The 16,630-nt window shown below is 53.9% G+C and overlaps 2 protein-coding genes across 8 annotated transcripts in view; one reads left to right on the top strand and one right to left on the bottom strand.

Moving 5' to 3' along the window:
* The first annotated feature begins 176 nt into the window (after window positions 1-176).
* RELT (RELT TNF receptor) lies at window positions 177-6,639 on the top strand. Of its 2 annotated transcripts, none has more exons than XM_050972100.1 (11): window positions 177-297; window positions 2,704-2,779; window positions 3,035-3,124; window positions 3,228-3,382; window positions 3,463-3,548; window positions 3,754-3,987; window positions 4,147-4,227; window positions 4,316-4,397; window positions 4,468-4,653; window positions 4,726-4,848; window positions 5,442-6,639. In XM_050972100.1, the coding sequence occupies exons 2-10, from the start codon at window positions 2,735-2,737 to the stop codon at window positions 4,811-4,813; spliced, it is 1,047 nt and encodes a 348-aa protein (XP_050828057.1). In that variant the 5' UTR covers window positions 177-297; window positions 2,704-2,734; the 3' UTR covers window positions 4,814-4,848; window positions 5,442-6,639. The 2 variants fall into 2 exon arrangements, with proteins under 2 accessions (XP_050828057.1, XP_050828054.1); XM_050972097.1 differs by lacking the exon at window positions 177-297 and adding an exon at window positions 460-1,228.
* The window catches only part of FAM168A (family with sequence similarity 168 member A), a 127,992-nt gene continuing 117,618 nt past the window's right edge, over window positions 6,257-16,630 (bottom strand). For 4 of the 6 annotated variants that reach the window (XM_030234400.2, XM_030234397.2, XM_050972126.1 and 1 more), the window contains 5 exons: window positions 16,135-16,260; window positions 13,769-13,911; window positions 13,103-13,277; window positions 11,617-11,746; window positions 6,257-10,968 (listed from right to left, as the gene is read on the bottom strand). In XM_030234400.2, the coding sequence (XP_030090260.1) occupies window positions 11,634-11,746; window positions 13,103-13,277; window positions 13,769-13,911; window positions 16,135-16,260 (557 nt within the window). In that variant the 3' untranslated portion in view covers window positions 6,257-10,968; window positions 11,617-11,633. The remainder of the gene's footprint in view (window positions 10,969-11,616; window positions 11,747-13,102; window positions 13,278-13,768; window positions 13,912-16,134; window positions 16,261-16,630) is intronic. The other 2 variants (XM_030234401.2, XM_030234399.2) reach the window with 1 other exon arrangement.

Below are 16,630 nucleotides of genomic sequence, written 5' to 3'. Positions count from 1 at the left end.
CGTTAGTTTAAATTCCTGCTGGGCCGGTAACACCCACCCCGATCTGGTTCCCGTTTTCCCCGCGGGTGGGACAAAGCCCATCCCAAATCCCGCCCCCGGCCGCGATCCGCAGTTCCCTCAGTCCCCGCCGCGGCCGGGAGGTAGCGCTGAGGGGACAGAGGGGGCGTGGTTTCTTTGTGTGACGTCACAGAGGGGGCGGGGTTTGCCAGCCGCGCGCCCGTGGGTTCATTCATAGGGAGGAGGCGGGAGCGACGGGGCCGCCCCGGGGGGAGCCCGGGGGCTCCGCGGCGGGGACAGGTAGGGGACACCCAGGGGACATCCCCGCACAGGGACCCCTCTGCCCGGGGGGAGGCTCGGGATATTCCCCTTTAAAGCGGAACCCATGCGGGCTCTGGGGTTGGGGTTTCCGCACCTTTGGGGTGTGCGAGGAGGGGGGGTCTGGTGCTTTTTGGGGTGCTCGACCCCCGCTTTGCGCTGGAAGAGGTGCGCGGTGTTTCTGTCTCGTTTTATCCCTAAAGCACTGGGGGAGCCCCGCCGGGAGCGGGGGGCGCCCCGCGGGTCCGGGAGGCTGCGGCTGCTGCAGCGCCAAAGTAGGTTAAAATAAGGGGTGGAGAGGAGAAAAAGTAGGTTAAGGAATACTCAGCAGCAGCTGCCTGGGAAAAAAAGGTAGCAGCCTTGTCGGGTCTCTTTTTTTTTTTTTCTTTTTCCCCGTTTTTATTTTTTGCCGGAGCTGGAAAATCCCAGGGCTCGGAGCCAAAGGGCCGGGGATGCTGCGGGATGCTGCGGCGCGGGGCTGACCCCGGAGCGGGACCGCTGCCGGGGCTGAGCGCCGCCCCAGCGCTCCCCGGGGATGGTTTGACTTTAAGGCTGGAATTTTGCGGCGGCCCGGTCGTTCCCAGCGCTCCCCTGGGGCCCGGGAGTGCGATAATGCCGAGTTTCGCTCCATCTGCCGGACAATCCCCTCCTTGTCCCAGGCTGTCTCCAGCAGCTGTTCCCCGAAGTTTTTCCGAACAGTTGCTCCTTTTTCCCTCCGTTTGTCTGCAGGAGCCGCCGGCCGAAACCCTGCTCCCCCACGGGGAGGGGAAGCCCTCGCTGGAATCCCGGCGGGCAGTTTTGGATTACAGATTCTATTAAGGGGAGCTGGGAATAAACGGCTCATGTGATCCGGCGGGATTTGGGGAGGTTTCCAGCACCGAGTCGCCTCCTCTGGTGTGTTGGCACCGGTCAGGTGGGGTTCGGAGCTTGGAGTGTCCCCAAAAAGAACCGGGTCTGGCGCCAGTGGGATTGTTTTTTGGTTTCCTCTGGTTCTTGGAGGGGCAAACTCTGTCGGTTTGAGGAGTGTGTCAGGGCAGCTGGGCTTCCCAGCATCACCAGCGGGGGATTTGTGCCTGCATACCCCATCCCCACTTGGGATGGCCCCAAGCTGCCCCCAGAAAGGGTGCTGAGTCCTGGGCAAAGCTCCAGGGCCAACCAGGAGCTGGCACCCTCTGCTCCCTGCACCTCCTGCATCCCTATGGCCGAGTTTTGTTCATCGGAGGGATGCCCTTAATCCCTGGATTAAGCTTGGCCTCAAATCAGCTTTACCTCTGCTCCTGGTGGTGTTTAGATCCAGTTATCCTGATCTGGAATGCTCGTGGTCCCTCAGCCACAGTGGGACCTTCCTGTCTCCTCCTGAGGCCATTTTTTCCCTAACAGAGCTGGTCCCCAGACATCTCAGTGTGTCCCCAAAGTGCTGGAATTGCACAGCCCCAGAGAATTAAAATGCTCCACATTAGGTTTAAACTCGAGTTTTATTGGATTATAGGGTGGAGAGCTTGCACAGGGTACCACCATCCCTTTGTGCTCGAGGGACACATCCCAAATCCCAGGGGGACTCAGGAGCTGGGCTGGCTCTGTGCTGGCATCCTGTGGGAGTGCTCCTGTAGTGGGAGGAAACTGGAGTACAGAGGATGCTCATTTTGGGTTCTGCTCATTTTGGGTGTCCCCACCCACATCCTATAAACACCCAGCTCACCCCCAGGACCCCCCTCACGTGTAATTAGCTGAATCTCAGCGTGGTGCTGGCCACTAATTAGGAGAAACTCATCAGGCCCAGGCTGTAACGAAGCTCTGCCAGGGCTCTCACAGGACCGTGACGACCGGGGGAGAATTTCCATGTGGGTGGCAGGATTTCCATGCAGGCGGCAGGATTTCCATGCGGAGGCTGGATCTGCGTTTGGATTATTATTTATTTTTTCCTTCCTTCCTTCCCCTGTGCTGTCATCATAGATTTTAATTTTAACAGCCAATTGCTGAGCCCCAAGAGGGGGGATGAGGCTCTGGGAAACACCTCTTGTTTTGTTCGAGTTTTTATTTAAATATTTTGAAATTTTTTTAGTGACTTCATTTCCTTCTGACAGATGCAAAAGGATTTCCTCCAGAGCAGGAAAAACCTTTCTTTAACTTTGTTTAGCATCATTTGCTCCTTGCATGAATGGTGTGACTCCACTGCTGAGGTTGGTCCCTCTCCAGTTTGGGATGGAGCTGGGATCTCCAAGGGAAGGGGTGATGCTGGCCCTTCCACAAAATCTCTAAAACAACTTTCTGGGGGATGGTTCAGGACTGCTGCTGTAGGGATATTTAGGCAGTATCCCAGAGGGGAGAAAAAGGGCCTCCAAATTGGGGCTTTCCCTGGATGATGACCCAGTGCTCCCCTTTGGGCAGGTCTCCCCGAGGTGATGAAGAGGAGCTGGTGATGAAGAGGAGCGGGATGCACTGGTGGCTTGTCACCGTCCTGGGGGTGAGTATGGCCTCGTCTGTGCCATCCCATCCCTCTGCTTCTCTGATGCTCCAGCACCACCCCATCACCATACAGGACACGGGGATGGGTTTGCATGCGTCCTGCTGCATCCAGTGAGTTCACATCCCTCACCCCGCTGCAGAAGGCCATCCGCTGGCTGTGGGGCAAGCGAGAAGGTGGCATGTGCCACCGTGCCACCGGAGCCACGGCGCTGCCGGCAGGGACAGCGGTCCTGAGCGCTCTGATCCCCCGCAGGTGCTGAGCGGACCTGCCCGGGGCGCCGGGAGCTGCAGCGCCCCGGAGCAGGGCACCGCGGGATGCCCGCCCGGAGAGGAGCCCAGCGGGGTAAGCCGAGCCCGGCGGGGTGAGCCGAGCCCAGCTGCGGCATCTCCAGCCGGAGGGAGGCTGCGGGACCCGCGCACGGCTCACCCCCTCTCCCCCACCGCAGGATCCAGCGGGGACGTGCCGAGCGTGTCCCCCCGGCACCTTCTCGCTGGGGGACGCGTCCTGCGCCGCTCACACGCAGTGCCGGGCCGGGAACAGGGTCCTGCTGGCAGCGGGGACGGCGGCGAGCGATAGCCGCTGCGGAGCCTGCCTGCCGGGGTGAGCCCAGCCGGGGATGCCGAGCCCAGCCCCGCCCGGGCTTGGGGGCCGTGTCCTGACCCTCCCCTCCCGCCCCGCAGGTTTCACAGCCCCGGAGGGGAGAGGGAGCCCCGGGGCCGGTGTCTGCCCTGCGCCGCTGCTCCCCGCAGCACCCCGGGGTGCCCAGGTGGGTGCTGGAGCCGGAGGTGTCACCCCGGGGATGTCACAGGATGTGTCCGCCCTTGGGATGTCCTGGCAGCTGAGGACACCTCTGCTCAGGACACAAGCGGCTTCTGCTTCCATGGGGTCCAACCCTGGTCCAGGGTTTCTGTGGAAATGGGGTTTAACCCCAACCAAGCCCCTCTCTGAGGCTGATCCTGTCCTCTCTGCAGGCCGGCGGCGAGCCCGCAGCCCCGAAATGCCGGGCCGGGCAGCAGGAGCCAACGGGACACGCGTGACCCTGCTGGGTGAGGAAGAGGAGGAGGCGGCAGCAGCGCAGGCAGCCGTGCTGACCATCGTCCCGGTCTTCTGTGCCATGGGATTGTTGGGAATCCTGGTCTGTAACCTGCTGAAGAGGAAGGGTTATCACTGCACCGCCAGCAAGGAGCCCCAGCCCGGTGGCGCCGGTGAGCCCTGGTTGTGCCGGGACACCTTTGGTGATCCCACATCCATCTCATCTTGCTCGGCCCATTCCTATGGTCTCTGGTTCTTGTCCCAGGGCATCCTGCTCATCCTTGGGGTGCCTCATCCCCCATCACCGAGTTTTCCCTAACTTCTGCTTCCAGGTGCCAGCTCCATCTACCAGCTGGAGGATGCCAATGAGGACACCATTGGGGTGCTGGTGCGTCTGATCACCGAGAAGAAAGGTCAGGGGGTCCCTGGGAAGGGGGAGGAGGGGGTGACCTGGGCCAGAGCCCCGTGACCCCCAGCTCCTGGGTGTCCTCCCACACACAGAAAATGCAGCGGCGCTGGAGGAGCTGCTGAAGGAGCACCAGAGGCAGCAGCTGATGCCACCGAGCTGTGCCCCCCTCAATAAGTAAGAGGCTGCACTGAGCACTCCCCATGGTGGGGCCACCCCCACGCTGATGGCATTTCCCCCTCCCCAGGCTGCACCTCCTGCCTCAGTTTCCCCCCGCCTGCCACCACCAGCAGCACCTGCACACGGTGCAGGGACCGGCCCCTTGTGCCCGCTGTGACCAGAAATGGCCCGAGGTGCTGCCGTCGCTCAGTGCCACCAAAGTCCCCAAACCCGGAGCCCATCCCAGCGAGGTGACCATCCTCTCCATCGGCAGGTAAGCAGGGACAGCCCCCCGGTGTGTGTCCCCTCTGCAGGGGGGACAGGCTGACGTGATGCTCCCCAACAGGTTTCGGGTGTCCCGTATCCCTGAGCTGAGGAGCGAGGCTGGGGGGGAGCCCCTCCGTGGTCCCCTCCCCGCTGGCAGCGGGATGTGACCCCGTGATGGAACGGCACCAATGGCCCCCACCAGGTGAGGGAGGGAGGGTGGTGGGGAGCCCTGGGATCGTTCCTGGACAGAAGGGTTCTGAAGGCTGGGAAATGGAGCATTAACAGTGTGGGGACAGTGAGGCAGGAGGGAGGGGGTGTCCCTCGCCGCAGGGTGCTGGCAGGGCCTGGCACGGGGTGGCACGGCCGGGGGCTGCTCCGTGACTCATGGGCAGCTGCAGGGGCTCACGTGCCCTCGCTCACGTCCCCGTGTCCCCTCCTCCAGCAGCGCTGCTGCTGTGACCATCCAGCCCTGGGCCCCTCCCGACATGGACATGGAGGGGCTGGAGCGTGCCCAGGGCAGGGAACGGAGCTGGGAAGGGAATGGAGCACCAGGAGAGGCTGAGGGAGCTGGGAAAGGGCTCAGCCTGGAGAAGAGGCTCAGGGGGGACCCTGTGGCTCTGCTCCCAGGGAACAGGGACAGGACAAGGGGAAACAGCTTCATCAAACAGTGCCAGGGGAGATTTAGGTTGAATAGTGACAGCCATGGATGGGTGACACCGAGTGGCTCCTGCCACCCTGGGTGGTGCAAAGGGGCCAATCCAGGCTCACCTGTGGTCCATCCCTTGTCCTCCACAGCAGGCACCTGGCCTGGGGGCTGCCTCGGGGGTCAGTGACACCCACAAAGACCCCGTGGAGGGGTGGAGGACACTGGGCATTGTGTGAAAGCCCGTCCTGCTCAGAGCTGCAAAGTGCTGGAGCTGGCAGCTCAGCTTCTGCTCCTGCCACCAAGGTGTCCAAGAGCAGCACAGCAAATCCAGCACCTCGCTCAGCTGGTGAGAAGGGGTCTCTGTCCCTGAGGCCTGATGGTGGCCACAATGTGGTGGCCTCATGGAAGGGAACTCCAGGAGCTGCGATGCCAGTGGTGGTGGCCACAGGAATCATCTCTGGGAACCATGATGCCACCATACAGCTCCACTGGAAGCACAGAGGGCACTGGATGCCATTTCATGGTCACCTTCTGGGTCTGTTGAACTCTCCAGGACCATCATGAACTCCTGATTTCCCTCCATCACCTGGTGCCAGCACTCAGCATCGCAGGATAATGAATCACTGGATCACAGAATGACTCCCCTCTTCCCAACAACCCAGCTGGGGCATGGATTGCTCTGGGCAAAGCTGGTCTCCTTCATCCATCCATCCTCTCTCCAAAGTCCCAGTTCAGGAGCACACGGTGGTGATGCTCACCATGCAGATGACACATTTCACTTTCCATAGGAATTGCTTCTATGGGATCACGCTGGCTTGGCCATGTTGGGATCACTGGGATAACCCACCCAAGGTTGGGTTGGAGACCATCAGCCTCAAGCATCAACCCAAAAAAAGGGTTTATGGCTGGTCCCATTCACCTCCCCACGACATCACAGTGCCAAAAAACCAACCACCAAACCCTCTGGGGCTCTTTTATTTATTTATTTAATTTTTTTGGAAACATTTTAATAGTTATCGAATGTTCTACATCTTACAGTAAATATCGTACAGTTACAAACTCTTGGCTGAAATCTGTCAGGGAGATCACGACCTGATCTTCAGAACCAAAACCAGAACAGAAAACAAATGGGAAAACAACCCCAAATTTACACTTCAGATGGACAAACTGAGGCTGTGGGGCTCTCCAGGGCATCAGTCCAAGGCCATGTTCCCTTCACACCTGTGAGATGTAGACTTGGAAGACGTGGTTACTCTTGGGTTTAAATTTTTCCTGTTGCTGTTCTTTCAGGGAATTTTTTTTTTGTATTTATTTTTATTTAATATGTCCAATAATACTTAAAAATGAGCTGGTCTGGTGGTTGAAATCAATTTAAAATTAATTACATAGAAAGAGGGGTGGGAGCCTGGTTGTGGGTTGAGGCCATGTTGTGGGAATGGGAGGGTTTGGGTGTGATCCCTACAAATCCCTCCTCTGGACCCTGAACCCCTCTTCCCCCTGGAAAATTCCATCTCCCAGCTCCATCTCTTGCAGGAGGATGCAGGGAGGCTGCAGGTGGCCATGTTGCATCAAGATTATTCCCTACAAGCAGCACAATCGAGCGCTTCCAAATGGGAATCGCTCCTGTCAAACCACAAATTTTGCTATTCCTGCCCTGCAAACATTCCCACAAGTTCTTTTACCTGATTGCCAGAGAATCTCCAAGTGCCATGGTGCAACATGCCACAGAAATGCCTTTTCCAAGGATTTCCTCCCTCCCAAGCTCCGTCACTGACTTTATTTTCTTTTTTTTCCCTCTAAGGGAATGCTAACACACAGCAGAGGAAATATTTGGAGGCTGATCCTGGCTCGGGAGCAAAGTGAAGGGAAGATGGGCAGAAGGTCACCACAGTTGGAGGGCCTGAAAATATTGGCAATTAAAAAAAAAAAAAACCTAACCAAAAATACCTGGATTTATGGGTATCCAGCAGCTGTTATTGCTATTGTTGGCTGGTTGGATTTAACCAAAAATAAAGCCTCAAATGTTGTTTTCCACCCTGCTGAAAAGCCAGGATCCCATTTCATGCCCTCCAGCTGGGAACCACATCATCCCCACATTCCCAGAGGGGATGGCAAAGAGTCAGGGGGGGTCTCTCTGGGAAGGACCAGATTCAGTGGGATGCTGGTGGCTGGAGGAAAACCTGATGCTCTGAACATCCCTCATTAAAACAAACCCCTTAAATAACATTTCCTGGGAATTACATCCCAAAACTGAAACTATGCTGAACTGAGTGATTTATTATTCATAACTTGCAGTAGCAGATCCTTGCCTGGAGGGTTCAGCCACTTGGAGGCATGATGGCCTCAGGCTTCAAGGGGCTCCCGGGCTTTGGGGGTCACCACCACCACTAAAATCCCATTTTCCCCCCCAAATCTTGCATCACAGCTTGTGTTTTGAAGTAAAGGTAAGGTCTGGGATGGGTTAATGGTTCAGAGTTACTTTTCCTTCCTCTTTAGCTGGAATTTTAATCTCAGACACTTCAGTGGCTGCTAAGGATGGTTTAACCCCTCCTGCTCTTTCCCACTGATGCCCGGTGTGATCCTTCACTGTGGAAAACCCTTTTCCTTAACCAACATCAGCAAAGCTTTGCTGGAATGAAATATCTGAGAAGCTGGTGGCCCCCATCACTGTCCCCCACTGTGACCTTCCCAGGACCCTCAGTTAAGCCATGACTTGACAAAGGGAAAGATTTGGGATCATCAAGGAAGGGGCAGGGAGCATCTCCCCACCTTGGGAAGGAGCTACCCAAGCCTGGCACTGTGTGGTGGCCCTGGTTCCACACAGTGGCTCAAGGCTGGTTACCAAATGTCCTCACTAAAGCCTCTGGCCCAACAGGTGGCAAATATTCCACCTCTCCACGCTTTGGTTAATCAGTATTTCTGCCTGGGAATAATGGGATAAGGAGCACTGGATCTGCTGTGGATCCAAGCAAGGGAATTAAAACCCAACTGCCCTGTGTCAGGGCTCATCACTGGGTGATCCACCACGCTCCACTCCTGGGGCTTTCTCCCCCACCTTTAATGTTTCTTTTCCTTCCAGGAGAAAGCCCAACATCTCCTTTCCACACATGGGCCAATATTTTAGGAGTGGTTCCTAAGGTGGTGCAGGCTGTCTGGGACAGTGGTGGGATGGTGTCTGCTGGTTCAGGTCATTTGCAGAGCCCAGGCTGGGATCCCAAAGCTCGTGGACCCCACAAACCAGAGCTCCATCACGTTGGGAGACCTGACTCAATGCTGACAGACAGCTCCTGGTATGTAACACAAAGTCAGTGAGAGAGGGGAAAAAAGGGGATCTCAGAAGTCTTCAGTTCTTAGGATCTGGGATTTTTTTGGCCCAGGTTTAACTGCAGTGTGTTACAAACAGTGCAAGGATGATGTGTTGGTGTTATTTCCCAAGGTCCTGTTGCTCTTTACTAATCTTTGGCTTTGCCAAGCCAAATGGGGAACCCACTGATGATTGGCTCTTTTTCTCTTTTTTCCTTCTCCTTTCCCTCAATACCACCCCAAAGTGCAGCCCAAGGGTGCCCCTTCCCCACCCCACAGCACAGTCTTCCCACACTTTGTTCCTCTCGAGGCTGAGGAGGTCACCCAGAGCTTTGCTCTAGATTTCCTTCAAAACCAGCAGAATCAACCAAATGACCCCCAAACAGAAGTGCCAACGCCAACACCCAACCTGACAAACTTCCTGGGACCACCCAGTGGGAAGGAAAGTCCTCCTGGGATCCCCAGGCTTGTTACTTCCCACCTGGCCCATGCTCAAGGGAAGGAGCTCCAGGAGCTCAAGCCAAGCTGGGAGACTCCACCGAGAGCACGGAACACTTTTGGCACACTTGAGGCAAAAATCAAAACCCAACCAAGCTTTTGTCTTAAAAAAAAAACCAAAAAAGTCCCAAAAACCTTGTTTCTATGCTGGGTTTAGTGACAAGGATTTAAAAACAAACTGGCCACAAGCATTGTCTGCAAATCCAAACTGCCCTCAAGACTTATTGCTCACTTGGACACCCCGAGGGGGGATGTCACCAGCTTCCTGTCCCCATGTCCCCAGGTAAGCCAAACCCCCCCAGAATGACCCTGGTGCCCACAGCCTCTGCGTGCCTGGTGTCACCCATCCTGCTCCATGTCAACTGTGGATCACCTTCCCTGCTGTCACCTCTTCTCAGGTGCCTTCCCGCGAAGGAGGCGACGTGTTTATTGCTATTGCTTCCTCCTCTCCCACCTCTCCAAGCAGAGCAGCCAGACATCACCCCCCTCCCCGGCCTTTCTCCATGGTGCTGGTATTTGTGCTTGGATGAACATTTCTCCTGGAAGTCTTGGAGCTGTAACCCAAAGAATGGGAGGGGGACACCTCAACTGCCACGGAGGCAGTGCAGCTTGGTCTCAGCCCTGCCAACACCATGGGTGCAAGCTGAAGCCACCCACCTTGCCCTCACCCTGCCTTGAAGACTCATCTCCATCAACCAGACACCCTCTTTTCCCACACCACCATACTCTGGAGAAGCTCTTCAGACCAAACCCTAAACTTGGAGAAGCTCCTCAGACCAAACTCTGAACACAGAGGAGCTCCTCAGACCAAACCCTAAACCTGGAGGAGCTCCTCAGACCAAACCCTAAACCTGGAGGAGCTCTTCAGACCAAACCCTAAACTGAGAAAAGCTCCCCAGATCAACCCTTGGACCTGGAGAAGCTCTCCAGCCCAACCTTTGGACATCTCCTTGCTTCTCTCAGCAGCTGCCCAGCACATCTGTGCCTGCAAACAGCAGCCACGCAAGGAAGGAGCCGCCTTCTCCCTCACACTGCCCCGGGATGTGGCTGAGGGGGAGCATCCCGTTTTCCCAAGGGGTTCCAGATGCTCCCAGGGCATGCATCTTCCTGCTGCTCCCTTCCCATCACCCATGATCCGTGTGCCCAGTTGGAAAAAGCAGACCAAAGACCCGCTGGTGACCAGTCCTCGTGCTTCCTAAGACAAGTGTGTTACGTCGCTAATTATATTTATATTCTCTTACTCCTACAAAAAGAAGGGATGAGTTCAGAATTCCACTGCAGATAATGCATTTATAATCTATCACGACAGCTATCTGGAAGACACCAATTTTCTTGTAATATGTTATGAAAGATTGAATAATTTATATTCTTCAACTAAAAATACCCAAACCAAATCGGAATAAGCCTGCCTACCAGCGCTGTGCTTTTCACATAGTACCCTGAACATCAACCACTCTTACTAGCCAAAAAAAATCTAGGCTCTTGTCAACAACAACGACAACAGAAAAATAACAAAAAGAACCCAAACGAACAAGAAGTGGGGGGATCTTTGCACCACTCAGCTGGGCAATGCTGGAAAAGTGAAGATTCTGAGCTTCCAAATGATAGGACCGAAGAGAGAACTTGACTATTGCTCAGTGTCAGTATGTGTGTTACACAATTCATGTGGGAGGGGGAGGAAGGGGGGGAAAAAAAGAGGCAGAAGATTAGAAAAAGCAGCTTTTACAAAAACCACTAAAGAATGCATAAAGTGACCCTTGCACTTTTTTTTGTTTTTTTTTCTTTTGTTCTTGCAAACAGACGAGGCGCTGCAGCCCAGCGGCCGCAGCACCGATGTAAGACTTGTGTAGTTGCATACAATGTTTGACTCCGGATCTGGAAGAGAGCAAATGCATTAAAAACAGGGAGTTAGAAGGTTGTTTTCCTCTTCTCTGCACCCCTGCACCATGTGGAGCTGATCCATATGGAATTTAACCGTCCCTGTGGGCTATCTGTCAGGCAAGGGAGCTGGTGGTATCAGACTCAGAGGATTATAAATATGCAGATGAGCTGCTCCCTGCTAATTGCACACCAATTCGGGAGGGGCAGGATTAGCCCGGGTGTAATTTGTGTGGCACAGAGAGATTTTTAGATAACCCCGGGGCTGGATGGGATCTCCATGGGCAGCATCGTGTTCCCATCAGCTGCCTGTGCTGGTAATTGGGCATGATGGGCCAAGGGCTGCAGGAACAAGCAGCTGGGATTTCTGGGATCCCAGGCATGACAGGAACACACAGGCAGTCGCACGCAACAACCCCGTGCTAATGAACAGCGTGATCTCCCAGCAGGGGAAAGGAAATATTCCAGGGACACCAAGATGGGGAGGGACTCTTTGTCAGGGAATGCAGTGAGAATGGTTTCAAACTGCCACAGGGCAGGGTTCGATGGGATACCGGGAAGGAATTCCTCCCTGTGAGCCCAGAGAAGCCCCATCCCTGGAAGTGTGCAAGGTCAGGCTGGATGGGGTTTGGAGGCAGCACTCACATGGATTGGCCAGTGGTTTACCAGTGTGGAGGTACGTAGCTGTAGGTGGGGGTTCCTTGAGCCCTGTACGTTGGCACGGACACTGGATGTGCTCCGATGGCGGTGTGTTGGGGGGTGGTCAACAAGGTTCCTGCAGGGACAGAGAAACACTTGTTACGGGACAGAGGAGCTGGCATCCGTGGCTACAGTGGGGCAGGAACAGCATCAGCTGCCTCCTTTTCCCTCCTCCTTTTCCCTTTTTTCACTTTTCCCTTTCCCCTTTTTCCCCAGATAATTCTTCGGCCTGCCCGACCTGATTTGAAGGTGTTGGACCCACGTGATTGGGATCAGCCAGCACCACAAACAGAGTAAGAAAACCTGAAACTCCAGATTTTCCATGCTACCTCTGGCTCTTAACCTTAAGGGTTTTCCTTGGTTTTTTCCAGCGTTCCTTGTCCCTAAAGACAGGAAGCAAAGCTGGCCACAACCTGCTGACATCTACCTGCTGAAAGCACTGTGCTAAACTGGGACAGCAAATCACTGCACAGATCTGAAACAAACTGGGAGGGATGAGGGATGCAAAGGGAGATGAGGAAAAAACCCAACAGATCTCCAGGGAAAATTAAGATGAGCCTTTTTCTAAGTCTGCAACCGGTCAACAGAGGGATCTTAGGTCAAAATTTGCACAGTGCCTTCATGGGGAGAGAGAACACAGCCCTGGACTACTCTGTTCTGGGAGCATCTGGGTGCTCAAACCAAATTCTCAGTTTCTGGGTATCTCTCTGCAAATGTTATTAATGAAATTCTAACACATCCCACGTGAATTAATTACATTTATCCACTTCTCAATATAGGAAACAGTAAATCTCTCAGAGTGGTTCTTGTCACATCCAGGCTGCAATATCTCTGCTTGGAATAGGGATTGTGTCCCATTACAGACTTCTATTTCACAGCTAATGCAGATGCAAAAGGATGAATGATGCATTTCTTGGCATAATTCAATATACAATCCCAAGAATTGTTATGGAGAAAAATACAAGCTTTGGAAAAAAATAAAACCAGCCCCTATCTTACTTAATGTGAACCAGCCTCTATCTTACTTAATGTGGTATTAATTTTGGTTAGACTCTGCATGTAAAATGTAGAGGAACTGGGATAGATAAAACAAGGTTAACATTCATTTTGTCAAACAAAAACATGACCATAAGTGTCTTTAAAAAAAGAGCTTGAGGGAAATACAACTACTTGAGGATGAACCAACCTGATTATTCCTTCACTTACAGAACAGAAAGAGGAAGGGACAATATATTTAAGGATACAGTATAATCTATCTAAGGATGCAGGAGTGAGCCAAACCAAAGGTCTCCTCTGCTGAGTCAGACCAGGATTTGGGGCAAATCACTGCACTTCTGCCTGCACAGGAGCAGCACCCAGCAAGGAAAGGCAGCAGGCGGAGCGAGGCAGCGCTTGGGACGCGGGGGGAATTTCTCTGGCCAGGCCTCCTTACCTGCTGACATTGCCATGGTGGTGCCAGCCACCATGCCCATGGCCACGCCGTTGGTGCGGGGCGCGGCCACCGGCGCGGGGTAGATGGCCGAGGGGATGCTGTTGGGCTGCACCACCGTGGTGTGGTGGATGACGTGAGGCTGGGCCGCGTACACGGGCTGGGTGTAATAAGCTCCCTGTTGGAGAAGGGGAAAAAAAAGAATCCCACCATCATTCCAGGTTTTTTCACAACCTAAGGAGTCCAGCTAGAGAAGGAATCGTTTTGTCTCCCTGTGCATTAGTGAAAGCCACATTAGAGAACATCTGAAGGTCTGGATTAAAGGGAGTGCAGGGCAACTATTCCATCACTTCTTTCTTTCAGGAGCTACAAAGGTTCACGGGACAAAGGGCAGATTCTGTGGCTGGGATTGTGCAGGGGTGGCTTGGACTGCAATGGACTCAGGTGTGTTGGGGCATGGCTGAGGGGACAGGAGGTGGCACCTAGCTGGGTGTACAGGTTCTGCTGGGGGTAGGCACTTCTGATGGGGACAGGAGGTGGCACCTAGCTGGGTGTACAGGTTCTGCTGTGGGTGGGCACTTCTGATGGGGACAGGAGGTGGCACCTACCTGGGTGTACAGGTTCTGCTGTGGGTGGGCACTTCTGATGGGGACAGGAGGTGGCACCTACCTGGGTGTACAGGTTCTGCTGGGGGTAGGCACTTCTGATGGGGTACATCGCGGTCTGGTACGGGTTCGGAGACGGCGAGTAGGGAGGAGGGGCGTTGTTACTCTGGGTTGGTGGCACCTTGTAGGGGGTCCCCGCGGTGTACCCTGCCACAGACACAAGAGGGGTGCCAGTCAGGGCCTGGCATGGCTGCTCAGGGCTGGCAGGAGGGCTGGGAGAAACCATCCCCTGAGCGAATGGGCCCCGAAGACTGCGTGGGATGGAGAGGAGAAGGCAAGGCTCAGCCCAGCCAAAACACTCAAATATATTTAACTCAAATTTATTTAACTTATTTACTCCACCACTGTTCAGCAATTAGAGAGGGCCAAGATTTCAGGGCTAATATCCCACGTCATCCTCCAGGCACTGAAACAGGGCGAAGAACACATGGAGCTTTTAGGAATTCCCAAACAGCATCTCACCCCCTCCTGATTACTGCAGATTGGAAAAATAGGTGTTAATTAACGAGGGGAATAGCTGTGACTCTCTGCCTCACTCACATTGGCAGGAGAGCAACCGCCTCCAAATGAGAAGTGGAAAAGGTTTGAAATATTGATCAGAGCAGAAGTGCAGCCTCCTCCATGAGGACTCCTCCAAGAACCCAGCGTCAGCCACAGACCAACCAACCTCCTGGTTTTTCATCTAATGGATTTTTTTTCTCTATTCTGAACTCGTTTTTTCAAACAAACAGCTCAGAGGCTGCCAGTTCTCAGTGTCACACTTCATTTCTGAGGGGTGTCTAGAGGTGTGGACCTGCTCAAGCCTGTGTGGTTTCACCACTTTGAATAACAAGACTTGCAGTGTTTCCTGATTGATGAATCACAGACAGTTTATCTCCTATATTAAAAAGGTATTAAAACACAATAACCCAGGCAGATCTAATCTGCTGTGTTTATAAACTGGGGAAAAAACAGAACAACCTGCAGGTAAAACAATGTGAAAACAAGGTTTAATGACACAAATGACGGAGGCTCCTCTCTGTCTGGCAGATAATTTTAAAACCTAATTATGACTAACACCTTATTAGGATTAGGCTGGCGTGGCCCGTGCTGCTGCCACTTTGTGTTCAGCAGCAGCGAGCCTTTAAGCTCCAGCTTCTATTAAAATTGCTGATTAAATCCCTCATGTCACTCGAGAAATCTCAGCTTTATTGATCCTGCAGCTCACAAGCGCCCTGGCTTGCACAGAAATGTTTTTTATAAAAAGCTTCTTGGGGCGGGGGGAAGAGCTCAGTGGGGAATTTTGTGTTGCTGCTTGTTTCCAGGGTTCACTACAAGCAGGATTCCTCAGCTGGGCAAGGAACTGACAGGATGCCCACAATTCTTCCCCTCTGCCTCCCTCAGGTGAGAGCCCACCTGCAGAGCTGCCTCCAGCCCTGGGGACACAGCTGGAGCACATGGAGCTGCTGGAGAGAGCCCAGAGGAGGCTACAGAGCTTCACCATGCCTGTTGTACAGCCCCTACCCCAAGGAATGGTAGGGACATCCTTTTTCCAAGAGAAAGTCTCCCAGAGGCTCGCAAAATATTTATTTTAAATAACTCATTTTGTAAAAAAAAAAAACAAAAAACATTTCTTCCTCTCACCTTGTTGTGTAATTGATTGGATTTAGAAGGAAAAAGGAGTTTGGAGTAGCTGTAAGGTGAGGAACATTCTGACCCCACACCCTCATGCCCCAGATTAAGCAGGGGCCATAGGACACCCCACATACCAGGGAAAGCATCCCAGGGTTTATCAGGGAGCTTATCAGCCCTCCTGGAGGCACTGCTTATCCTCTTCAGGGATGAGATGACAAGGCTGCACTGGAAAAGCCTGTTTGACTGTGATCCCTCAATGGCATCTCCTCCCCCTGCTCCTGCTCAGCCAGCCTGGGTTACAAGGTGGGAGTTTCAACAGTGCTCCTTGAAAATCAGGCTTTATTCTGAAGATCTTTCAGTTTTAAGGGAATGGGGAATAATGTCCCTTTGGAGATAAACACCTGTGAACAACCCCAGGTTGCTCCCAGGGATCAAACACTCAGCTAAGAGAGAGGTTTCACCTTCTCCACTGGAATTCCTCCTCTGCAGGAGCAGCAGGAGAGTCAGTGCTCTCCTTTTCAAGATCCTTCATGGTTTTAATCCATCAAAGCCAGGCTGGATGGGGCTTGGAGCAGCCTGGTCTAGTGCAAGGTGCCCACGAGGCTTGGAGCAAGACGGTGTTGAATTCCCTCCCAACCCAAACCGGTCTTTGATTCTGCGATCCCAAAAAACCCTGTCCACACATCACCCCCCCAGCAGGGGAGGCAAACGGGCACAAACCAACCCAGCAACCCCCCAGAAGGAAAGCTGATTTACTGAATGCTGCAGAAGAAGCCTGGTAGGTTCTGTTCTCCGTGCCGGTGTCCACCGGGAGGTGGAAGGTGCCCTCGGTGGCACAGGACGAGGAGGTCTGGGGCCAGGCCTGCTTCATCAGAAGTGTGGCTTGAGTGGAGACAGAGAAGAGGTGTCACACAGAGCAATGGGAGACAGCTTCCCACACTTATGTCACGTTGGAATCACCTTGTTAATCTCTTCACTCCAGGTTCCTACCCCTGAGGTGCAGAGCCCCACAGAAGGGACTTCACGTCTCAGTCAGGGCTTGGAAATCTTCCTGGAGTCCCAAGGATGTTCCACACCCTCCACATCGGCTGAGACTCTGAATTAACCCTCTCTGAAGGTACAGCTGTAAATCTGGAGTGCCAGAGGGCTACAGGCTGGGAATGATTGGGAGCAATCCTCTGGACTGGGGAGGCTGAGGAGGAATTGGCACCGGGGCCACAGCCAGCAGCAGCACAACACATCCCAGTGGATG

The sequence above is a fragment of the Serinus canaria genome, chromosome 1 (assembly GCF_022539315.1).
Source record: "Serinus canaria isolate serCan28SL12 chromosome 1, serCan2020, whole genome shotgun sequence".
Classification (NCBI taxonomy): Eukaryota; Metazoa; Chordata; class Aves; order Passeriformes; family Fringillidae; genus Serinus; species Serinus canaria.
This window is presented reverse-complemented; position numbering and strand designations above follow the sequence as displayed.